At 42.8% G+C, this 26,896-nt stretch overlaps 1 protein-coding gene across 1 annotated transcript in view; it reads left to right on the forward strand.

Annotated features, from left to right (window-relative positions):
- The window catches only part of CGAS (cyclic GMP-AMP synthase), a 41,059-nt gene extending 31,464 nt beyond the window's left edge, over positions 1-9,595 (forward strand). The window contains exons 4-5 of the mRNA XM_069726565.1: positions 8,232-8,340; positions 8,928-9,595. Of these exons, the coding sequence (XP_069582666.1) occupies positions 8,232-8,340; positions 8,928-9,273 (455 nt within the window). The 3' untranslated portion in view covers positions 9,274-9,595. The remainder of the gene's footprint in view (positions 1-8,231; positions 8,341-8,927) is intronic.
- The last annotated feature ends 17,301 nt before the right edge of the window (positions 9,596-26,896 follow it).

Here is a 26,896-nt window from a genome sequence, read left to right on the forward strand (position 1 = left end):
CAGTGGAGGGAACATTTGGAAACGTTTAGGTTTGTTGAAGGCAGTGCAGGTTCTGTTTATTGTGCTATTGGTGTAATGCTGAGATGCACTACTATGCCATAGATTGCACGCCACGTGGTGTGCGCCTGTTACTACTTCACTATGGCGGGGACAAAATATAAAATAAAACAAAGTTTGTGACACAATGGTGCTCTTAATTAACCTCTCTTTTCTGGTAATATGATGTAATGTGGTGCACTTCAAATAGTCCAGAAAACAGGGAGGTCAGACAGGCTATTGATAAACTTTACTTGTTGCGTGAATACACAGGTATATTGAGACAGCTGACGGTTTATCAGAGGTTCAGTTCCAATGCGGCAATCACATTACTTTCCGGTATAGTCATGCAGATACAACAATCGTGCAGTGATTCCTGGGTCTCAACTTCTGCTCCAGTGCACAGTAATTGTCTCACCGTTATCTGGGCTAAAGCTGTGATTTCTCTGTTACAGGAGTTTCTGGCTGTTTCTAACCTGCTCCTTCACTTCTCAAGAGGACTCACTGATGCACACAAAATGTCTCCTTCTCTAAGGTCGGGTGCCCAGGATCCAGAAGTAGCCCTTTGGACGCAGCATGTTTGCTGCATCCAAAGCGCTGCTGTCTATTGAATGCAGGAAAATCCGTATGTGTTCACTGAACCGTGCGATTTACCTCATCCAATATATTATATATATATAAATTTCTATTGCGGGGACTAGCATCTCTGCAAGAGAAAATGACATGCTGCGAACTGTGGATGCATAGTGGGCATGGGATTTCTTGAAATCCCATCCACTAGGCTGTTACATCTGGCCGCTGCAGCTTTGACGCTGCATAAATACGCAGCGTCAAACTTTCAGCAGTTCTTGATCATGGGCACATACCCTAAGGGTATGTGCACACGTAGAGAGCTCCTCTGCGGATTTTTCCGCAGCGGATTTCATAAATCCGCAGTGCAAAACCGCTGCGGTTTTTCCTGCGGATTTATCACGTTTTCTATTGCGGATTTCGCTGCGGTTTTACATCTGCAGTTTTCTATTGGAGCAGGTGTAAAAACGCTGCGGATTCCGCGCAAAGAATCGACATGTTGCGGAAAATAAAAAGCTGCGTTTACGCGTGTTTTTTTTCCGCAGCATGGGCACAGCGTTTTTGGCTTCCCATAGGTTTACATTGTACTGTAAACTCATGGGAAACTGCTGCGGAAACGCTGCGGATCCGCAGCAAAATCCGCAACGTGTGCACATACCCTTACAGTGGTACCAGGACCTGGTCATGTGGTCTAACCATGTGACACTATGGCCATATATGGACAATAAGGCTGAGTTTACTCTCAACAACCTCGTAGTAGCAGAACATAATAAGTACATCACTGTATGCATATGTAAACCACTTCTATGTACTGAATTCTTAGGTACATTATCTGCAAAGAGAAATGTGAACAGACAGAGAATACGCTACATTTTACAGTAATATACTCAAACTCACAGAGAGAATATGGGTCCCACATAACAAGTACTATCCCAGTGATTTTATATTTCTATCCATAGGGTGTCTAGATAGTAAGTGTATACTCCCAATACACATTTAGAGACAAACAAATCTGAGTTCCATATACATAAATTAGGTAAAAAGATATATAAATTTTATTATATATACTGTCGCATGATATATCACAAAATAACATAATCAAAAAAACAAAAGAACAAAAAAAGGAGACCCTAGTAGCAAACAAGTGACACCCGGGCATAAAGAGCAATTATGTGTGTCACCATGGTGCTGGTACTATATCACTATTGATCATGCAGACGATAGATGCATCCAGCATCAAATGTAAACATAGTTCACGTAACCAAAGTGTTACTCCTGAAGCTAAATATCCCAAATATAAAGAGTGCCCCTCATGCTATTACATAGACCAGTGCTATCACTGAGGGGAAAGAAAGTAACAATGCATCTGACAGCAACGGAGCTTACCCATGGTGAGTGTAACACAGTGCTCGGGGACCGGATCCACCCCTGACGCGCGTTTTGAGTAATCTTTATCAAAAGCTTTAAATAATTACATTCTACAGTAGTAGTAAAGTGGAAATTTCTAGAAACATAATGCTACAAAAATTATCTCATAGATAACATTGCATAATTAACCCTTAACAATGCAAAGCATGAAATGTGCAGCATATGTGCACCTGGAGAGTAACGACCATGGTGAGGAGCCAGCCAATGACAGTAGATGTGTGTCCTCAGACGTACATTCAGCTGAAGTGTACTACAGTGCAGAGACCCGTTGGGTCCATGCACAGCGATACATGCTACCAGTGAATCAGAGGTCAGCAGCTAACGTCGGCGTGCATGTGGCATCAAGCACTACAGTTGTTTGCATGCTGAAGTCAGCACCTGGCTTCAGAAGAGGATGCCACATGGCGGGAGAGCGGATGAATGGAGAGTATAATTGTTTATTTTTTTCTATGCATTAAAAAAGTGGCCAAATGGGGGAAATATGAGGATGGGGGATATATATATATATCAGGATGGGGGATAAATATACCAGGATGGGAAACATGTATACCAAGATGGGGGATATATATATACCAGGATGAGGGACATACGAAGGGAGTTCATTAAAGATTTCCCCAGACCGCTTCTTGTAGACTGAGAGCAGTGAAACTTGGCACAGTTATTAGTCCTTCTCTACAAGGAGGATATTAGCGAAGGGAATGAGGATGTCGAGTCCATATGGGTCGAAATCATGGAGGGAAAAATGGTAACAAAATTCTCATTGGGGTCTGTTACAAACTCCCAAATATAACAGAAACCATGGAAAGTCTACTTCTAAAGCAGATGGATGAAGCTGCAACCCATAATGAGGTCCTGGTTATGGGGGACTTTAACTACCCGGATATTAACTGGGAAACAGAAACCTGTGAAACCCATAAAGGCAACAGGTTTCTGCTAATAACCAAGAAAAATTATCTTTCACAATTGGTGCAGAATCCAACCAGAGGAGCAGCACTTTTAGACCTAATACTATCTAATAGACCTGACAGAATAACAAATCTGCAGGTGGTCGGGCATCTAGGAAATAGCGACCACAATATTGTACAGTTTCACCTGTCTTTCACTAGGGGGACTTGTCAGAGAGTCACAAAAACACTGAACTTTAGGAAGGCAAAGTTTGACCTGCTTAGAGATGCCCTTAATCTGGTAGACTGGGTCAATATCCTCAGAAATAAGAATACAGATAATAAATGGAACATTTTTAAGAACATCCTAAATAGGCACTGTAAGCGGTTTATACCTTGTGGGAATAAAAGGACTAGAAATAGGAAAAACCCAATGTGGCTAAAGAAAGAAGTAAGACAGGCAATTAACAGTAAAAAGAAAGCATTTGCACTACTAAAGCAGGATGGCACCATTGAAGCTCTAAAAAACTATAGGGAGAAAAATACTTTATCTAAAAAACTAAATAAAGCTGCCAAAAAGGAAACAGAGAAGCACATTGCTTAGGAGAGTAAAACTAATCCCAAACTGTTCTTCAACTATATCAATAGTAAAAGAATAAAAACTGAAAATGTAGGCCCCTTAAAAAATAGTGAGGAAAGAATGGTTGTAGATGACGAGGAAAAAGCTAACATATTAAACACCTTCTTCTCCACGGTATTCACGGTGGAAAATGAAATGCTAGGTGAAATCCCAAGAAACAATGAAAACCCTATATTAAGGGTCACCAATCTAACCCAAGAAGAGGTGCGAAACCGGCTAAATAAGATTAAAATAGATAAATCTCCGGGTCCGGATGGCATACACCCACGAGTACTAAGAGAACTAAGTAATGTAATAGATAAACCATTATTTCTTATTTCTAGGGACTCTATAGCGACGGGGTCTGTTCCGCAGGACTGGCGCATAGCAAATGTGGTGCCAATATTCAAAAAGGGCTCTAAAAGTGAACCTGGAAATTATAGGCCAGTAAGTCTAACCTCTATTGTTGGTAAAATATTTGAAGGGTTTCTGAGGGATGTTATTCTGGATTATCTCAATGAGAATAACTTTTTAACTCCATATCAGCATGGGTTTATGAGAAATCGCTCCTGTCAAACCAATCTAATCAGTTTTTATGAAGAGGTAAGCTATAGGCTGGACCACGGTGACTCATTGGACGTGGTATATCTCGATTTTTCCAAACCGTTTGATACCGTGCCGCACAAGAGGTTGGTACACAAAATGAGAATGCTTGGTCTGGGGGAAAATGTGTGTAAATAAGTTAGTAACTGGCTTAGTGATAGAAAGCAGAGGGTGGTTATAAATGGTATAGTCTCTAACTGGGTCGCTGTGACCAGTGGGGTACCGCAGGGGTCGGTATTGGGACCTGTTCTCTTCAACATATTCATTAATGATCTGGTAGAAGGTTTACACAGTAAAATATCGATATTTGCAGATGATACAAAATTATGTAAAGCAGTTAATACAAGAGAAGATAGTATTCTGCTACAGATGGATCTGGATAAGTTGGAAACTTGGGCTGAAAGGTGGCAGATGAGGTTTAACAATGATAAATGTAAGGTTATACACATGGGAAGAAGGAATCAATATCACCATTACACACTGAACGGGAAACCACTGGGTAAATCTGACAGGGAGAAGGACTTGGGGATCCTAGTTAATGATAAACTTACCTGGAGCAGCCAGTGCCAGGCAGCAGCTGCCAAGGCAAACAGGATCATGGGGTGCATTAAAAGAGGTCTGGATACACATGATGAGAGCATTATACTGCCTCTGTACAAATCCCTAGTTAGACCGCACATAGAGTACTGTGTCCAGTTTTGGGCACCGGTGCTCAGGAAGGATATAATGGAACTAGAGAGAGTACAAAGGAGGGCAACAAAATTAATAAAGGGGATGGGAGAACTACAATACCCAGATAGATTAGCGAAATTAGAATTATTTAGTCTAGAAAAAAGATGACTGAGGGGCGATCTAATAACCATGTATAAGTATATAAGGGGAAAATACAAATATCTCGCTGAGCATGACCTTGCTTGCCGAGGGTTTTGCAAGTGCCTTCTTTGGAGGCTATGAGTCATGATGCTTCCACTACATAGACTGGACTTTAGCCTCAGGATCATAGTGATGGACCCAGCTTTCATCCTGTGTGATCAGTCTATTGAAAACATCCTCCTGGTTTCCATGGCACATTGTCAATAGAGCTTGAGAGCATTTGACTCGTTTCTGCTTCTGGAATGTTGTGAGCAGCCGGGGAACCCAGTGAGCGGATACCTTATGCATGTGAAGATGATCTTGGATGAATTTTTTCCCAGGACCCCACACTAATCTTGACATTTTGGGCTAGGAGGCGAATGGTTACGCAGCGATTTTCCAAAATGGCGACCTCCACTTGCTGGATAGTGTGTTCATCAATAGCAGAGTGGGGTCGCCCTGGAATTGGAGCTGTTCCGCAGCATCAAACACCTGCAGCGGCACGCCGCACATCCGAACACCCCCTCATCCCAGCCTGTAGACTGCAGATACGCTCCACTATTGCTTCCTCATGCAGCGACCCTGGGACCCCGCTTCACCACAGCCACCACCCCCAGTAAGCAATAAGACGCATGAATTATAAGAAGCACCACCATTTTATTAAAAAAAAAAATTTCTCCTATTTTTCTCCTCAAAATTTGGGGTGCATTTTATAATCTGGTGCGTTTTATAATCCGCAAAATACGGTACACCAAGATTGAATATATATACCACGATGGAGTGTGTATATACATATATCTATATATATAATTGTCTAAGGGTTTTTCCGTCTGTCTGTCCTGGAAATCCCGCGTCTCTGATTGGTCGAGGCCACCAGGCCTCGACCAATCAGCGACGGGCACAGTATCGACGTAGAAATCCCGCGTCTCTGATTGGTCGAGGTCGCCAGGCCTTGACCAATCAGCAACGGGCACAGCGACGATGATGTCATAAAGGACGTAGAAATCCCACGTTTCTGATTCAGCGACGGGCACAGTATCAACGTAGATGTCATAATGGTTGCCATGGTGATGATGATGTCATAAAGGTTGCCTCGACCAATCAGCGACGGGCACAGTCTGCCGCGAATTCTGGAATCATCATTGTCCATATACTACGGGGACATGCATATTCTAGAATACCCGATGCGTTAGAATCGGGCCACAATCTAGTATATATATATATATATATATATATATATATACACAGTGCCTACAAGTAGTATTCAACCCCCTGCAGATTTAATAAGATGCAAATAAGTTAGAGCCTTCAAACTTCAAACAAGAGCAGGATTTATTAACAGATGCATAAATCTTACAAACCAAAAAGTTTTGTTGCTCAGTTAAATTTTTATAAATTTTAAACATAAAAGTGTGGGTCAATTATTATTCAACCCCTAGGTTTAATATTTTGTGGAATAACCTTTGTTTGCAATTACAGCTAATATTCGTCTTTTATAAGACCTGATCAGGCCGACACAGGTCTCTGGAGTTATCTTGGCCCACTCCTCCATGCAGATCTTCTCCAAGTTATCTAGGTTCTTTGGGTGTCTCATGTGGACTTTAATCTTGAGCTCCTTCCACAAGTTTTCAATTGGGTTAAGGTCAGGAGACTGACTAGGACACTGCAACACCTTGATTTTTTGCCTCTTGAACCAGGCCTTGGTTTTCTTGGCTGTGTGCTTTGGGTCGTTGTCTTGTTGGAAGATGAAATGACGACCCATCTTAAGATCCTTGATGGAGGAGCGGAGGTTCTTGGCCAAAATCTCCAGGTAGGCCGTGCTATCCATATTCTCATGGATGCGGACCAGATGGCCAGGCCCCTTGGCTGAGAAACAGCTCCACAGCATGATGCTGCCACCACCATGCTTGACTGTAGGGATGGTATTCTTGGGGTCGTATGCAGTGCCATCCAGTCTCCAAACGTCACGTGTGTGGTTGGCACCAAAGATCTCGATCTTGGCTCATCAGACCAGAGAACCTTGAACCAGTCAGGCTCAGAGTCCTCCAAGTGATCATGAGCAAACTGTAGACGAGCCTTGACATGACGCTTTGAAAGTAAAGGTACCTTACGGGCTCGTCTGGAACGGAGACCATTGCGGTGGAGTACGTTACTTATGGTATTGACTGAAACCAATGTCCCCACTGGCATGAGATCTTCCCGGAGCTCCTTCCTTGTTGTCCTTGGGTTAGCCTTGACTCTTCGGACAAGCCTGGCCTTGGCACGGGAGGAAACTTTCAAAGGCTGTCCAGGCCGTGGAAGGCTAACAGTAGTTCCATAAGCCTTCCACTTCCGGATGATGCTCCCAACAGTGGAGATAGGTAGGCCCAACTCCTTGGAAAGGGTTTTGTACCCCTTGTCAGCCTTGTGACCCTCCACGATCTTGTCTCTGATGGCCTTGGAATGCTCCTTTGTCTTTCCCATGTTGACCATGTATGAGTGCTGTTCACAAGTTTGGGGAGGGTCTTAAATAGTCAGAAAAGACTGGAAAAAGAGATAATTAATCCAAACATGTGAAGCTCATTGTTCTTTGTGCCTGAACTACTTCTTAATACTTTAGGGGAACCAAACAGAATTCTGGTGGGTTGAGGGGTTGAATAATAAATGACCCTCTGAAAAGACTTTTCACAATTTAAAAAAAAAAATAAACAAAGAAATAACATTCTTTTTTGCTGCAGTGCATTTCACACTTCCAGGCTGATCTACAGTCCAAATGTCACAATGCCAAGTTAATTCCAAATGTGTAAACCTGCTAAATCTGCAGGGGGTTGAATACTACTTGCAGGCACTGTACATACACACACACACATACCAGGGTGGAGCCCTGAGTCCAAATCTTGCACCTGGGGCCCATCAGACTCTAGTTATGCCACTGGGTTACACCACAGATTATAGGTGATAGCTGATCATCACATCAGGAGAATGCTTTATGATCAGCTTACTGTCAATGAAGCCATCAAGTAGGGATAGTTCTACTTGGAGACCCCTCATTTAAAAGGGAAAGCATTGTGTATTCAATTTTGCTTTATTTATACGAAATATGAATATTGAAGATGTATAATATTTTTTTTTAAATATTGATGTTATATAGGAACATCTTTCATCCATTGTATATGTTGTTTGCAATGATATTAACTTTTTCCATAAAACATTGGTTGCATATACCATAGTGAAGTAGCCGGAAGCTTTTATTTTCACAGATACATGGCGAATTTCATTTTCAAATATTGAGAAGGAAATATTATCCAATCATGGAAATGGAAAAACTTGTTGTGAAAGTGGAGGGAGCAAAAAAGAAATGTGCTGCAGGCAAGTGGCAAGTTTTGTGCTGATATACCCCTTATAGACATGTGCACAGATGCTGGATGGAGTGGTAGATGTATTCTGTACCATAGCACCATATGCTGTAACATGCTCCACAAAATGCTGTATTATGGAGAAATACTGGACGTCTATCACACAACATTTTGTGGAGCACGCTATTTTCTTTTTCTTTTGAATCGTTTGTTACATTTGAAGGATGCAGTATGCAATGCAGCCGTTAGAGAGGGACCGATAGGGACTTTTTAGTTAAAGTATGTTAAAAAGGAGATTAGAATATTGCATTCAATAGATACATTTAGGATTAAAATCCATGTTCGTTTCGGACCATCTCTTTTAAATATAACTAATATTAATGGGAAATTGTAGGCTCCCAATATTATTACTTTTTGTAAATTTGGAATTTCTTGCACACCTGTGATCAGATGTTTCTGAATCCCCTTAATTTCCTTCTGTCATAGTCACATATAGACTTGTGTGCTGCACCCATAATTAACAGTTCATATTCCAAGTGTAACACCCGACAAGTCAATCTAGAAGTGTTCAATAATTGTTATATTATTGTTGGTTCTCAGAAAACAGTGTCTGAAACTGCTGAAGTTCCTGCTGGAGCTGTTTAAAGAGAATGGAAAGCAAAGAAAAATGGATCAGTTCTGCTCATACCATGCCAAGACTGCACTACTGCATCTCTGTGCGAAACATCCAAAAGATGATGATTGGAAATTAGAAGATTTGGAATCATGCTTTGACAGATATGTTCGTTTCTTCCAAGATCGTCTTAAGAATTACAAGTTGGATAACTTTTTTCTACCTTCTCATAATCTTTTCAGTTCTGAATCTGTAGACAAATCAAATTGTGACTATCTTTATAGGGAAATCGAAAAACAACAAACACATGATTACCCTATTTTTAATGACTAGGACTTTTGTCAAGCGGCTTATGAGAAGCCACATATAGTTTGAAATGTTGAATAAATCAATTGTTAAAGGGGTTTTTCATGGCATATTTTTAATTTTACAGGCATCCTCCTAGTAAAAAATAACAAAATGAGCTGTCCCCCCACCCTGTTTATGCAGCGTGATTTTGTTATCATGCTGAATACATTGACTGCCGCTGTCAGATGTAGTTGTGAGATCACTGATGCAGCCGTATCAAAGACTGGAGGCACAGGAGGACAATTAAAGGGAACCTGTCACCCCGTTTTTTGAGATTGAGATATAAATACTGTTAAATAGGGCCTGCGCTGTGTGTTACTATAGTGTATGTAGTGTACCCCGATTCCCCACCTATGCTGAGAAATAACTTACCAAAGTCGCCGTTTTCGCCTGTCAATCAGGCTGGTCAGGTCGGGAGGGCGTGTTCACAGCGCTGGTTCTTCCTCAGCTTTACGTTGGTGGCGTAGTGGTGTCCGCATGTTGAGGTGACTAATCCACTGTGGGCACGTGAACAAGCAGCGCGCGATCTGCGCTGTCATCCCTTTTGTCGGTGGGGGCGGCCATCTTCCTGGGGCCGCGCGTGCGCAGATCGAGTGCTCTGCTGCACGGGGCTTCAGGAAAATGGCCGCGAGATGCAAACTCGGCCTTGGGAAAATGGCCGCCGCGATCTCTAATGCGCACGCGCGGCATCCCGCGGCCATTTTCCTGAAGCCCCATGCAGCAGAGCACTCGATCTGTGCACGCGCGGCCCCAGGAAGATGGCCGCCCCCACCAACGAAAGGGATGACAGCGCAGATCGCGCGCTGCTTGTTCATGTGCCCACAGTGGATTAGTCACTTCAACAGGCGCACACCACTACGCCACCAACGTAAAGCTGAGGAAGAACCAGCGCTGTGAACACGCCCTCCCGACCTGACCAGCCTGATTGACAGGCGAAAACGGCGACTTTGGTAAGTTATTTCTCAGCATAGGTGGGGAATCGGGGTACACTACATACACTATAGTAACACACAGCGCAGGCCCTATTTAACAGTATTTATATCTCAATCTCAAAAAACGGGGTGACAGGTTCCCTTTAAGTACAGCTCATTTTGTTATATTTAACCTGAAAAAAAAAAACCTTTAACTCTGCCTATATTATTTTCCATAATATATAAATTGTTAGTCAGCAATGAAATATAGAATTTGTGGCTTTATTTTATAATAAAGACAGCTGCTATATTATCATTAGATAATGTGATGCATTTCATTAATGTTTAATATTTAGATTTTTCTTTCATATTCGAAATTCTGAATTTATGAAAATAAATTGATCTTGCAACATGGTTTGAGATGGTGGGACAGGTTTCTAACAAAAATCTATTTTTTGCCAAGTTTACCCAGTTCTGAAAAATGAAATAAACTGGTGAAAAACATTCCTAATGCCTCAATTTCGTTTTGCATATTTAGAGACTATCAGACACTAATGTACCGTGATCATAACAAATGTTCATCAGGTACAGCACTCCACTATCTCTATCAGTACAACATGGGCAATGAATAGAATAAAGGTGAGCATATGTGACCATTATTAGATTCAAAGATAGGACTTTAGACCCCTTTCTCAAGATCAGTGTTGTCCCCATGGGTGGCATCCAAGGGATCATACATTTATCACTTCTGATGTGGATAGGTGATATACAGTGTTTATGGTCAGTGCATGCATGTTGTGCTCCATATTAACTTAGGGATGGTAAGATTGTCATTTTTATTTATTTATGGTGTTATGTTAGCTAAAATGGGTATTTTAATAGTAGAAAGTAGAAATAACATTCATCAGTAATCAATTTTCCTTGAGCCCATGACACTACTCAAGGAGAGAAAGCCCCTGTTGTTCAACAGAACAGGAAACAGAACCTTTATTTCCCCATGAACCAAAATAAAACCAATTACTGATAAGTACAAGATCGATCTTCCTACAGATCGTTCATCCATCAAGTCGTGAAGCCTCGGGATTGAGCTGAAGTTTGATAGAAAAAAAAAAACAATGAAGATGAGACAAAAAAGCAGTTGTATCTGAGCGTAATATTAGACAGAGGTAATGAGTGAAATGCACAATATATGATGAGACTCTCACCTTCTGAAGTTGTGCACCATAGGGCGCAAATCCATGTAGCGCTTACATTAAATTGGTCTTTCATCTGCTAGTGTAACAATTACACCCCCCCTCCCAACCCCCCCCCCCCCCCCCCCCAGCGTAGTAATGGGACAAATGAATGGAACAGCCAGTAAGAAATATCCATGGTGTGGCAGATCCTACACACAAGGCGTATCTGGAGCTAGAAGTAACTACGTTTGAAAGGTGTAAGAATGGAGAGCAAGGGTTACATAACTAAGCGCTCACCTACAAACACCTCTGTAATGGTACAATGTTAAAAAATAAACTCACATGTCACTTAGATTCTATGCTAAACATATCCACATATTATATATATATATATATATATATATATTTATTTATATATATATATATATATATATATATAAATTATATGAATTAGTCATTAAATATGTTGCACCAAATAAGGCTCTTAAAAACTAACCGCAAAAGATTAAACCCTATCTTCTAGGAAGGTTGACCAACCGTTTTGCGTTTAATAGCATGGATGAGGAAACTACAGATAATTCCGTTGTGGACATTTCCAAAGACGGAAGCATGATGATGAGCAACACGGACAAAGCAAATATTTAGACCACATTTCATTAATTCAGTCAAATCATTTAACCCATCAGGACACAGGCTTTGCAATCTATAGATCCAATAGGATTCTCTTATATTAAAGGTAAAGGGCTCATGCCGACATTTGTGCAAATCGGTCCGATCTCAGACTGCAATGCACAGACTGGCAGCAGGTGTCCTGACCGGAGCATGACTGCTTCATATATTTCTATGAGGCTGTGATGCTTGAATCATAGAAGGGTAGAGTTGAAAGGGACCTCCTGGGTCATCTGGTCCAACCCCATGCTCAAAGCAGGATTCACTAAATCATCCCAGTCAGATGTCTGTCCAACCTCTGTTTTAAAACTTCCATGGAAGGAGAACTCGCCACCTCTCGTGGCAGCCTGTTCCACTCATTGATCACCCTAACTGTGAAAAAGTTTTTTTTATTATCTAATCTATCCTCCCATTCAGTTTCATCCCATTGCTTCTAGTCTTTCCTCGTGCAAATGAGAATAATATGAGAATAAAGATGATCCTTCTTGGGTCGGGCCAGTCTGTGCATTGCGATCTGAGATCGGACCAATTTGTATGGACATCTATATGAGACCTAAGGGTACTTTGTGTGGGCTTTCAACAGGAATCTGTCCTAGTGGTGAAACTGTGATGCATTCAAGCTTGCCTCCATGTGTAATGAATAATTGTTGATAAACTTTGTTGTAAGAAGTTATTTTTTGTTCTGTGCTGTTGACCATTCATTCGGAATCGTAAAGTCTGTCTCGTACAACCCAGAAACTGCAAACCACACTTACAATTTACTGTATAGATGATGAAATCAGAATTACATGATTTATCACAATGCTTTCCCTCTGCTGTATGAAGTGGCGCATTTTACATTGTGCACGACAGTAGTACTATTTAGAGCTCCATAAACATAGACACTTGTTATATTCCCCGGTCTGTAATCGGATTAATTTTTGTTTATGATTTCATATTTTGTATGCTTATTCTCCTTTGAATTTTGATCTCCAGTACTATGGGGATGAGGCCTTTTAATATGAGATTCTTTCTCAAAACATGCCAGGCCTTATTCAAAATCTTCTTAATTTCTAAATTCTCATTTGATAAATGTTGTGATAAAATTATATCTGCAACAATAATCATTAAAATTCCCTTTTTTTCCCACCCTTGATCTTATTCTCCAAACATTTATCCTGGGTGAACCATAGGCTCTTATTTAATGCAGAACAAATTGCGGTAGATCTTCCGGGAAACTCTTTTCTAAAACCCTTTTTCAATTATATTTGATTGCTTGTTCAAGTCTTTAGCATGGCTACAGTTTATCCTTACCTGAAATAAACATGTGCTGGATATGCCACGCTGTTAATGCTTATTTTTTGGCAGTTTCAATTATTGATCAGTTTAACCTCAAATTTTGCTCATTGATGTGTGACAGCACCCCTCAAGACTCAACTAGAAAACATCGAGAGGGATCACTGACTGTAAAAGCATTCTACAAAAAGATGGACACTCATGGTAAAGAAATTATTGCCTGTAGTATGTAAGAAATCTATGAGGAAAGCTGTAGATGGCTGCCTTACAAATTTGATCAATCGAGGCATTAACTCTCTCAACCCAAGTAGTAAACACATTGGCCCTTATTTTCAGGACTGGCAATTTTCTTACAGGTCTTGATGAGGGGGCGTGGTGGAGTCACGCTCCTTCATGAATCCAAAGTATCTGATGAGCGGCATGTGCCTCTGTCAGCCATACCAGTAAGTAATGCCACAGCTCATCATGTATTAGACAAGCCGTGGTGTCACACCCCTGCTGCACCCCTGTCACATTCAGGCTCAGGGAAGAACTGGGTTGAAAAACAAGCTCAAGCACACAAAGCCCAGCAGCCCACATACTTTTACCCTCCCCCTATTGAGGCACAATGCAAGGTTCAGCTAATTTTGCTTTACTTGGTCATATCCCTCATCACTCCTTTAAAGAAGTTGTTTGAAAAGCCACGAATGAATGGAGCTGCATTCACATAGGGCTCTCTTCAGAGCCCGGGTTCTTTTAGGGGATAACTTAAGTAAACAGATAACCACTTTAAACAGATTGTTCAGGATTCATTTTAATTGCTCATTGGATTGCAGACATAGAAAATAACCCATCAATAATGACCCTCCCTAAGACCAATCAACAGGACAGAAGAATTGGTACCGTGCAGTGTGTATATACAGAATAATACAGATACTGAAAATTATACCCAGTTTTCAAGAAAGGAGAAGTGGTAATGCGCAGTGTGTACAGTATATACAGAATAAGGGTTCACTCACATCTGCGTATAAAATGGGAGAGTGCAATATGAGAAAAAAAATGCATTGCACTCGCAACAATGTTAGGCAGTCTTCATCTGCATATTTTTTCCTTAATCTACCGTCACACAACGATATCGTTAACGATATCGTTGCTTTTTGTGACGTAGCAACGATATCGTTAACAAAATCGTTATGTGTGACAGCGACCAACGATCAGGCCCCTGCTGGGAGATCGCTGGTCGCTGGGGAAAGTCCAGCACTTTATTTTGTCGCTGGATCTCCCGCTGACATCGCTGAATCGGCGTGTGTGACGCCGATTCAGCGATGTCTTCACTGGTAACCAGGGTAAATATCGGGTTACTAAGCGCAGGGCTGCGCTTAGTAACCCGATGTTTACCCTGGTTACCGTTGTAAATGTAAAAAAACAAACACTAAATACTTACATTCCCGGTGTCTGGTCATGTCCCTCACCTTCAGCTTCCCACACTGACTGGTGAGCGATGGCCAGCCGTAAAGTACAGCACAGCGGTGACGTCACCGCTGTACTTTACGGCCGGCGCTCAGTCAGTGCGGGAAGCTGAAGGCGAGGGACATGACCAGACACCGGGAATGTAAGTATGTAGTGTTTGTTTTTTTACATTTACAACGGTAACCAGGGTAAACATCGGGTTACTAGGCGCGGCCCTGCGCTTAGTAACCCGATGTTTACCCTGTTTACCCGGGGACTTCGGGATCGTTGGTCGCTGGAGAGCTGTCTGTGTGACAGCTCTCCAGCGACCAAACAGCGACGCTGCAGCGATCGACATAGTTGTCGGTATCGCTGAAGCGTCGCTTAGTGTGACGGTACCTTTACCTGGAATTAGGGTGAGGAAAAAATCGTAGCGTGCTGTGTATGGCCGTTAAAAATGGCTGAGACTCACCAACGCAAGTCAATGGATGTGAGTGTGCCCTTATTTTTATTAACCAGCTGAGGGAAAGCAGAAAGCAAAGAGCTGGTCTTAATAGTCTGGGAAGTGGACAATAAGCATGGAGCTTTCCAGCCTATTCATATCAGCTCACAGCTGTCTACATAGCCTTTGCAGGTTATTAAAAAGGGGGACCCAAAAACCATTACGTGTGGTCCCCCTAATCTTGGAGTTGATGTCAGCTTTGTAATGTCAGCTGACATTATGCCCATGGGGTTAGAAATGGAGAGGTATCCAAGACACCCCCATTACTAACCCCGTAAGTTTAAAGCAAAAAAACACATATTTAAAAGGGGTCCACCATAAACCCATCCCACGATGATCTACAACTCTGCTACATTTGGATGGTGTGTTGAGCGGTGACATGAGTAACGTGACTGCTCAGCATGCCAGCCGGAACAGTAGTGTGTGAATTCAGCTGCTGCGACAAGAGCTGATGTCACTAAGGTTATCGTAGTTCATAGTCGATTTCACTTCTTACATTACATAAGTAATATCTATTGTAAATTCTACAATACCATACAGCAGAGGGGATTTATGCAAGTCAATCCCTTATGTGCCAATTCTTGTGCCCACCCCCCCCCCCATTTCTTCAGAGAACCCGTCAGCAGGATTTTGCTAAGTAAACTACAGACACTGTCATGTTGCTGCTGTTACACTGATTAAAATGATAGCTGTGGTGAATAAATCCGTCTTGTGGTTCTTGTGTAATCAGTGTCTAGCAACTTACAGCTGATGTCACACTACAACTCCCAGGATGCCGACCCTGCTTTAAATGAAAATAAAATTGGGATGGGTTATCATCATGTTGGTGTCACATGCTTTCTACGTCAGCAGACTGTGATTTCCACACACAGGGCATGGAGGTACTTGTAGTACGCCAGCACCAAACCAATTAGGAAAACAAAACATCCTGTGGGAACCATAGGCTATAAATTCAGGCCGCCAACACAATAAAATGACAGTTATGGACTTGTGGTGATGGCCAATTATTATGAACACCCAGAAAGAGTCCTTCTAAGAGGAGCTACAGCCCCCAACAGGCTGTTTGATGTCACTTATAGACTAGTAGTTCACAGACACAGGAGAAATAATGCCTGCTGCTCCATGGCAAGAGATGCCTGAACAGCACCTGCACCTAAAACTCCCAGCATTGTTATGTCAGGATATATAGTCCGTAGGGGGTTATGCTACCAGTGAGGGAACCAGGACCTGCCTTTTTATTAATGGCGGGGAGTGGGCCCCCATTTGACCAGGGCCCTGGCACTTGCCTTGTGCGCTGTATGGTGACGCTGACCCTGGATGTGTGGGTCATGTCACCTGACCCTCTATCTGTGACCACTTTCTGGCAGGATACAGTATGTTATCAGCGGGAAAAGAAAAACCAGGGATAGTGGTTTCAAGTAATAAAACAGTGTAACTCTACTAATGAGTATACAGGTCCTTCTCAAAAAATTAGCATATAGTGTTAAATTTCATTATTTACCATAATGTAATGATTACAATTAAACTTTCATATATTATAGATTCATTATCCACCAACTGAAATTTGTCAGGTCTTTTATTGTTTTAATACTGATGATTTTGGCATACAACTCCTGATAACCCAAAAAACCTGTCTCAATAAATTAGCATATTTCACCCATCCAATCAAATAAAAGTGTTTTTTAATAACAAACAAAAAAACAATCAAATAATAATGTTCAGTTATGCACTCAATACTTGGTCGGGAATCCTTTGGCAGAAATGACTGCTTCAATGCGGCGTGGCATGGAGGCAATCAGCCTGTGACACTGCTGAGATGTTATGGAGGCCCAGGATGCTTCAATAGCGGCCTTAAGCTCATCCAGAGTGTTGGGTCTTGCGTCTCTCAACTTTCTCTTCACAATATCCCACAGATTCTCTATGGGGTTCAGGTCAGGAGAGTTGGCAAGCCAATTGAGCACAGTAATACCATGGTCAGTAAACCATTTACCAGTGGTTTTGGCACTGTGAGCAGGTGCCAGGTCGTGCTGAAAAATGAAATCTTCATCTCCATAAAGCATTTCAGCCGATGGAAGCATGAAGTGCTCCAAAATCTCCTGATAGCTAGCTGCATTGACCCTGCCCTTGATGAAACACAGTGGACCAACACCAGCAGCTGACATGGCACCCCACACCATCACTGACTGTGGGTACTTGACACTGGACTTCAGGCATTTTGGCATTTCCTTCTCCCCAGTCTTCCTCCAGACTCTGGCACCTTGATTTCCGAATGACATGCAAAATTTGCTTTCATCAGAAAAAAGTACTTGCGACCACTTAGCAACAGTCCAGTGCTGTTTCTCTGTAGCCCAGGTCAGGCTTTACCTGGGGAATGCGGCACCTGTAGCCCATTTCCTGCACACGCCTGTGCACGGTGGCTCTGGATGTTTCCACACCAGACTCAGTCCACTGCTTCCTCAGGTTCCCCAAGGTCTGGAATCGGTCCTTCTCCACAATCTTCCTCAGGGTCCGGTCTCCTCTTCTCGTTGTACAGCGTTTTCTGCCACATTGTTTCCTTCCAACAGACTTACCATTGAGGTGCCTTGATACAGCACTCTGGGAACAGCCTATTTGTTGAGAAATTTCTTTCTGGGTCTTACCCTCTTGCTTGAGGGTGTCAATGATGGCCTTCTTGACATCTGTCAGGTCACTAGTCTTACCCATGATGGGGGTTTTGAGTAATGAACCAGGCAGGGAGTTTATAAAAGCCTCAGGTATCTTTTGCATGTGTTTAGAGTTAATTAGTTGATTCAGAAGATTAGGGTAATAGGTCGTTTAGAGAACCTTTTCTTGATATGCTAATTTATTGAGACAGGTTTTTTGGGTTATCAGGAGTTGTATGCCAAAATCATCAGTATTAAAACAATAAAAGACCTGACAAATTTCAGTTGGTGGATAATGAATCTATAATATATGAAAGTTTAATTGTAATCATTACATTATGGTAAATAATGAAATTTAACACTATATGCTAATTTTTTTAGAAGGACCTGTATAGGTGCTTCCAACAAAAAAAGACAAGCAAAGGACGGCACTAGAGTATATAAAATCACACAGATTCTTCTGGACTTGGACTTTGCAACTTTTGATAAACAGGTGTCACGTAAGCTTAGGGTTTTTGGTGCTCTGCATCGGTAGCATATAGCTGTATTATCCACACGGCAGAAGAAGAAAAAATAAATAAATAAATAAATAAAAAATAATAAAAAAAAATATATGCGCCACTCACCCGTTTGAAGCTGTATAAACGTGCTCTTTATTGGAAAGAAAATGTGCATACATCCATTAGGACATCAGGTGTACAGGAGGGTGCGGTGATGGAGTCTGGACGACGGCCGTTTCGCACTGAATGTGCTTCAACGGGTCCACACCGCACCCTCCTGTACACCTGATGTCCTAATGGATGTATGCACATTTTCTTTCCAATAAAGAGCACGTTTATACAGCTTCAAACGGGTGAGTGCCGCATATATATATATATAATTTTTTTTTTCTTCTTCTGCAGTGTGGTATATAGGTGCTTTTCACAAAATTGGAATATCATCAAAAAGTTAATTTATTTAAGTTCTTCTATGCAAAAAGTGAACTCATAGAGTCAATACAAACAGAGTGATCTATTTCAAGTGTTTATTTCTGTTAACCCCTTAGCGACCGCCGATACGCCTTTTAACGGCGGCCGCTAAGGGTACTTAATTAACGGCGATGTGGAAAAAGTAAATAGCGCCCCCCAGAGGCCGATTTACTCCGGGGTCTCGGCTGCCGGGGGTAGCCGAGACCCCAGAGAACATGATTCGGGGGTTTTTTAACCCACCCTGCATTTGCGATCGCCGGTAATTAACCATTTACCAGCGATCGCAAAAAAAAAACGTGATCTTTTTAATTTCTCTGTCCTCCGATGTGATCGCACATCGGAGGACAGAGAAAAGGGGTCCCAGGTGGCCCCCCAATACTCACCTAGCTCCCCCGATGCTCCTCGTGTCTCCCGGTGGGCCCCGCCATCTTCAAAATGGCGGGCGCATGCGCAGTGTGCCCGCCGGCTGGCACCGGGAGAATCTTTGGGGTCTCGGCTGCCGGAGGTAGCCGAGACCCCAAAGAGCATGATCAGGGTCGGTATTACCGACCCCTGTTTTGCGATCGCCGGTAATTAACTGTTTACCGGCGACCGCAAAAAAAAAAAAAAAGTAAATTGTAATTCTCTGTCCTCTGATGTGATCGCACATCAGAGGACAGAGAAAAAGGGGGATTCGGGGACCCTAGCATACTCACCTAGGTCCCTGGATCCTCTTGGCCGCCGGCAGAAGAAAATGGCGGGCGCATGCCCAGTGCGCCCGCCATCTGTCTCCATCTGCCGGCCGGCAGGAGAACAGCAGTTGGGGCTAAAATTAGGGTTAGGGGTAGGGTTAGGGGTAGGGGTAGGGGTAGGGTTAGGGCTAGGGTTGGGGCTAAATTTAGGGTTAGGGTTGGGGCTAAATTTAGGGTTAGGGTTGCGGCTAAATTTAGGGTTAGGCTTCTTTCACACTTATGTCGGTACGGGGCCGTCGCAATGCGTCGGCCCGACATACCGACGCACGTTGTGAAAATTGTGCACAACGTGGGCAGCAGCTGTAGTTTTTCAACGCATCCGCTGCCCAATCTATGTCCTGGGGAGGAGGGGGCGGAGTTACGGCCACGCATGCGCGGTCAGAAATGGCGGATGCGACGTACAAAAAAACGTTTCATTGAACGTTTTTTTGTGCCGACGCTCCGCCAAAACACAACTGATCCAGTGCACGACGGACGCGACGTGTGGCCATCCGTCATGATCCGTCGGCAATACAAGTCTATGGGCAAAAAACGCATCCTGCGGGCACATTTGTAGGATCCGTTTCTTGTCCAAAACAACGGAATGCGACGGAATGCCAAACGACGCAAGTGTGAAAGTAGCCTTAGGGCTAGGGTTAGGGTTGGGGCTAAAGTTAGGGCTAGGGTTGGGGCTAAAGTTAGGCTTAGAGCTGGGATTAGGGTTTGGGTTTGGATTAGGGTTGGTATTAGGGTTAGGGTTGGCATTAGGGTTACGCTTGGGATTAGGGTTAGGTTTGGGATTAGGGTTAAGGTTAGGGTTGTGATTAGGGGTGTATTGGGATTAGGGTTAGGTTTGAGGTTAGGGTTGAGATTAGGATTAGGGGTGTGTTGGATTTAGGGTTTTGATTAGGGTTATGGTTAGGGTTGACATTAGGGTTGTTTTGGGGTAAGGGTTGTGATTATGGTTAGGGTTAGTGATTAGGATTATGGATCAGGTTGGGATTAGGGTTAGGGGTGTGTTGGGGTTAGGGTTGGAGCTAGAATTGGGGGGTTTCCACTGTTTAGGTACATCAGGGGGTCTCCAAACACGACAGCCAATTTTGCGCTCAAAAAGTCAAATGGTGCTCCCTCCCTTCTGAGCTCTGCCATGCGCCCAAACAGTGGGTTACCCCCACATATGGGGCATCAGCGTACTCGGGATAAATTGGACAACAACTATTGCAGTCCAATTTCTCCTGTTACTACTTGTGAAAATAAAAACTTGGGGGCTACAATATCTTTTTTGTGGAAAAAAAATATTTTTTATTTTCACGACTCTGCATTCTAAACTTCTGTGAAGCACTTGGGCATTCAAAGTTCTCACCACACATCTAGATAAGTTCCTTTGGGGGGTCTAGTTTCCAAAATGGGGTCACTTGTGGGGGGTTACTACAGTTTAGGTACATCAGGGGCTCTGCAATCGCAACATAATGCCCACAGACCATTCTATCAAAGTCTGCATTCCAAAAAGGCGCTCCTTCCCTTCCGAGCTCTGCCGTGCGCCCAAACAGTGGTTTACCCCCACATATGGCGCATCAGCGTACTCGGGATAAATTGGACAACAACTATTGCAGTCCAATTTCTCCTGTTACCCTTGTGAAAATAAAAACTTGGGGGCTACAATATCTTTTTTGTGGAAAAAAAAATATTTTTTATTTTCACGACTCTGCATTCTAAACTTCTGTGAAGCACTTGGGCATTCAAAGTTCTCACCACACATCTAGATAAGTTCCTTGGGGGGTCTAGTTTCCAAAATGGGGTCACTTGTGGAGGGTTTCTACTGGTTAGGTACATCAAGGGCTCTGCAAACGCAACATAATACCCGCAGACCATTCTATCAAAGTCTGCATTCCAAAACGGCGCTCCTTCCTTCCGAGCTCTGCCGTGCGCCCAAACAGTGGTGTACCCCCACATATGGGGTACCAGCATACTCAGGACAAATTGGACAACAACTTTTGGGGTCCAATTTCTCTTGTTACCCTTGTAAAAATAAAAACTTGGGGGCTAAAAAATCTTTTTTGTGGAAAAAAAAAATATTTTTTATTTTCACGGCTCTGCATTATAAACTTCTGTGAAGCACTTGGGCAATCAAGGTTCTCACCACACATCTAGATAAGTTCCATGGGGGGTCTAGTTTCCAAAATGGGGTCACTTGTGGGGGATTTCTACTGTTTAGGCACATCAGGGGCTCTCCAAACGCGACATGGCGTCCGATCTCAATTCCAGCCAATTCTACATTGAAAAAGTAAAACGGCACTCTTTCTCTTCCAAGCTCTGCGGTGCGCCCAAACAGTGGTTTACCGCCACATATTGGGTATCGACGTACTCAGGAGAAATTGCACAACAACTTTAGTGGTCTAATTTCTCCTGTTACCCTTGTGAAAATAAAAATTTGTGGGCAAATAGATCATTTTTGTAGAAAAAATGCAATTTTTATTTCACGACTCTACGTTATAAACTTCTGTGAAGCACATGGGGGTTCAAAGTGCTCGCCACACATCTAGATAAGTTCCTTATGGGGTCTAGTTTCCAAAATGGTGTCACTTGTGGGGGGTTTCCACTGTTTAGGCACATCAGGGGCTCTCCAAACGCGAAATGGCGTCCAATCTCAATTCCAGCCAATTCTACATTGAAAAAGTAAAACGGCGCTCCTTCACTTCCAAGCTCTGCGGTGCGCCCAATCAGTGGTTTACCCTCACATATGGGGTATCGACGTATTCAGGAGAAATCGCACAACAACTTTTGTGGTCTAATTTCTCCTGTTACCCTTGTGAAAATAAGAATTTGTGGGCGAAAATATCATTTTTGTGTAAACAAAAGCGATTTTTTATTTTCACGGCTCTACGTTATAAACTTCTGTGAAGCACTTGGGGGTTCAAAGTGCTCACCACACATCTAGATAAGTTCCTTAAGGGGTCTGGTTTCCAAAATGGTGTCACTTGTGGGGAGTTTCCACTGTTTAGGCACATCAGGGGCTCTCTAAACGTGACATGGCGTCCGATCTCAATTCCAGCCAATTCTGCATTGAAAAAGTCAAACGGCGCTCCTTCACTTCTAAGTTCTGCGGTGCGCCCTAACAGTGGTTTACCCCCACATATGGGGTATTGGCGTATTCAGGAGAAATTGCATAACAAAATTTATGGTTACATTTGTGTTTTTCCACTTGTGAAAATAAAAAAAATGGTTCTGAATTAAGATGTTTGCAAAAAAAAGTTAAATGTTCATTTTTTCCTTCCACATTGTTTCAGTTCCTCTGAAGCACGTAAAGGGTTAATAAAGTTCTTGAATGTGGTTTTAAGAACCTTGAGGGGTGTAGTTTTTAGAATGGTGTCACACTTCATTATTTTCTATCATAAAGACCCCTCAAAATGACTTCAAATGTGATGTGGTCCCTAAAAAAAAAATGGTGTTGTAAAAATGAGAAATTGCTGGTCAACTTTTAACCCTTATAACTCCCTAGCAAAAAAAAATGTTGTTTCCAAAATTGTGCTGATGTAAAGTAGACATGTGGGAAATGTTATTTATTAACTATTTTTCGTGACATATCTCTCTGATTTAAGGGCATAAAAATACAAAGTTTGAAAATTGCAAAATTTTAAAAATTTTCGCCATATTTCCGTTTTTTTCATAAATAATCACAAGTAATATCGAAGAAATGTTACCACTAACATGAAGTACAATATGTCACGAAAAAACAATCTCAGAATCAGCGGGATCCGTTGAAGCGTTCCAGAGTTATAACCTCATAAAGTGACAGTGGTCAGAATTGCAAAAATTGGCCTGGTCATTAAGTACCAAATTGGCTCTGTCACTAAGGGGTTAATGTTGATGATTATGGCTTACAGCCAATGAAAATCCAAGAGTCATTATCTTAGTAAATTAGAATAATTAACAAAAAAACGCCTGCAAAGGCTTCCTAAGAATTTAGAAAGGTCCCTTAGTCTGTTTCAGTAGGCTCCACAATCATGGGGAAGACTGCTGACTTGACAGATGTGCAGTAGGCAGTCATTGACACACTCCACAAGGAGGGTAAGCCACAAAAGGTCATTGCTAAAGAAGCTGGCTGTTCACTGATTGCTGTACCCAAGCATATTAATGGAAAGTTGAGTGGAAGGAAAAAGTGAGGTAGAAAAAGATGCACAAGCAATAGAGATAACCGCAACCTTTAAAGGATTGTTAAGAAAAGGCCATTCAAAAATTTGGGGGATATTCACAAGGAGTGGACTACTTGTGGAGTCATTGTTTCAAGAGCCACCACACACAGATGTATCCAGGACATGGGCTACAAGTTTTGCATTCCTTGTGTTAGGCCACTCATGGCCAATTGACAACGGCAGAAGCATCTTACCTGGGCCAAGGAGAAAAAAAACTGGACTGTTGCCCATTGGCCAAGGTGTTGTTTTCAGCTGAAAGTAAATTTTGCATTTCATTTGGAGATCAAGGTCCTAGAGTCTGGAGAAAGAGTGGAGAGGCCACAATACAAGCTGCTTGAGGTCTAGTGTGAAGTTTCCACACTCAGTGAAGGTTTGGGGAACCATGTCATCTGCTGGTGTAGGTCCACTGTGTGTTATCAAGAACAAAGTTAGCGCAGCCATCTACCAGGAAATTTTAGAGCAATTCAGTCTTTCCTCTGACAAGTTTTTTGGATATGGAAATTTCAATCTCCAGCAGACTTGACACCCGTCCACACTGTCAAACGTACCAGTACCTGGTTTAAAAACAACAGTTTCACTGTACTTAAAACAAAAACACATGAGTAGTGTTGAGCATTCTGATATTGCAATATTGGGTATCGGCGGTCATGTGCCTTTAACAGCCGTGGGTGGATCGAAGCTTCACCAGCGAGTGTTAACCGGTTAAATACTATTGTCAATGACAGCGCATCACATATCCCACCCATCGGTACCCCTGCTATGTGATCGGGGAGCCAATGGATTGTCATGACAGCCAGGGGTCTGCTGATAACCCGCAGTGCCTGTCATTAATATACACCATGGCCGGCATTCATAAGAAATTGTCATTTTTGCTAAGGGGGCTATTATATACAGTAAAAAAAATGAGGAAAAAATAAAAATTAAATATGAAAAAAAAAATCACAAACAATCAAATCAACCCCCTTTTGCCCCATTGAAAATAAAATAATAAAAAAACACATATTTGGTATTTCTGCATTCAGAAATGTCCGATCTATTAAAATATAAAGTAAATTAATCAGATTAGTAAACAGCATAATGAGAAAAATTGAAAAGACGGAATTACATTTTTTTGCCATCGCAACATAGCAATAAAATGCATTAAGAGGCGATCAAAACAATCAACAAATAATAAAAAAGTCAGCTCAGGACACAAAAAATAAGTTATTACCCAGTCCCTAATCCCAAAAACTGGAAACGCTGCGGGTCTCTGAAAATGATGACAAATGTCCCCCCAAAAAAATGTATACAAATTTTGGAATTTTTTTGCACCACTTAAAATAAAAAATAAACTATACATGTTGGGTATCTGCGCACTCTTACTGACATGGAGAATCATATTGCCTGGTCAGTTTTACCATATAGTAGACCTGGTACATAAAAACATCCAATAAACAGTTTTGGAATTGCATTGTTTTGCAATTTCGCTGCACTTGGAATTATTTTCCCCATTTTCCAGTACAGTATATGGTAAAATCAATGGTGCCATTCAAAAGTACAACTCGCCCTTCAAAAAAATAGGCCTCATACAGCTATATGCACACATCCCATCACCCTCACTCCCCATACTCTGTCCACATATATTTTTCACATTGCTACTCATACTGTGTCCGTATACATTCCCCCGTTCGCTCCTCATACTGTCTGCACCCATCCCCCATACTGTTTCCTCAGATATGCCCCCCATTCTCCTGTACTGTTTCCTCATACATGCCCCCATTTCCCCAGTACTGTTTCCTCATACATGCCCCCCATTCTCCTGTACTGTTTCCTCATATATGCCCATTATTTTTTTCTACCCCTCCCCATCATTACTCTCTTCACCTCCTCCACCACCACTATCATTGCTTTCTCCCCCACCACCCCATAATTTCCCATTCCACCACCTCCATCATTTCTTCCTTTGCCTTTTCCACCATATCCATCATTTTCTCTTCCCCCCACCATCCCCATCATTGCCCTTTCCGCCGCCATCACCATACTTGCCCATTCCACCACCTCCACCATTTTCTCCCCCTCCAATATCATCACTGTGCTTTCCACCACCACCATCCTTGTCCATTCTACCACCTCCATCATTTCTTCCCCCCCCTCATTAATGCCCTTTCCACCACCTCCATGATTTCCTCCTCCCCACCATCATTGCATTCTCCTCCCACCACCATCATTGCCCATTCCACCTCCATCATTGCCCATTCCACCACATCCATCATTTCCTCCTCCCCCTCATCCCAATTATTGCCCTCTCCCCGTCAGCCCCATCATTGCCCTCGCCTCTTCTCCCCGTACACACACACAGAAAACCATTTACGTCTCTGCACATACACCTGCAGCGCTACGCATGCACGCACAAACACATATATTGCGTACAGTATAATGGCCACACCTAGTTACTCCTACACACGCGGTTGTGCTCCGTACACCTTGCACACGCGGCTCCACTCCGTACAACTTGTACACACGCGGCTCCACTCCGTACAGCTTGTACACACGCGGCTCCACTCCGTGCAGCTTGTACACACGCGGCTCCACTCCGTACAGCTTGTACACACGCGGCTCCACTCCGTACACACGCGGCTCCGCTCCGTACACCTTGTACACACGCGGCTCTGCTCCTTACACCTCGTACACTTGCGGCTTCACTTCATACACCTCATAGACACACACAACTCCGCTCCATACACCTTGCACACACGGCTCCACTCCGTACACACCTAGCTCCGCTACGTAAACCTCATACACACACGGCTCCGCTCTGTACACCTTGTACGCACACGGCTCCGCTCCATAAACCTCATACACACACGGCTCCGCTCCGTAAACCTTGCACACACCCAGTTCCGCTCTGTACACCTCGTACACACACGGCTCCGCTCCGTACACACCCAGCTCCGCTCCATACAGCTTGCACACACAGCTTTCGCTCTGTACACCTCGTACACACACGGCTCTGCTACATCCACACAAACCACTCCTGACCCCACACAAAAGCTTACCCTCATCCAGCACCATGACAACCAGAAGAGCCCTGCACTACACGGAGGCCCTTGATCATGTGACTCCTCCCCTCCTGTGACCTCATCACAGGTCAGTGCG

The sequence above is a fragment of the Ranitomeya imitator genome, chromosome 5, assembly GCF_032444005.1.
Source record: "Ranitomeya imitator isolate aRanImi1 chromosome 5, aRanImi1.pri, whole genome shotgun sequence".
NCBI classification, from domain to species: Eukaryota; Metazoa; Chordata; class Amphibia; order Anura; family Dendrobatidae; genus Ranitomeya; species Ranitomeya imitator.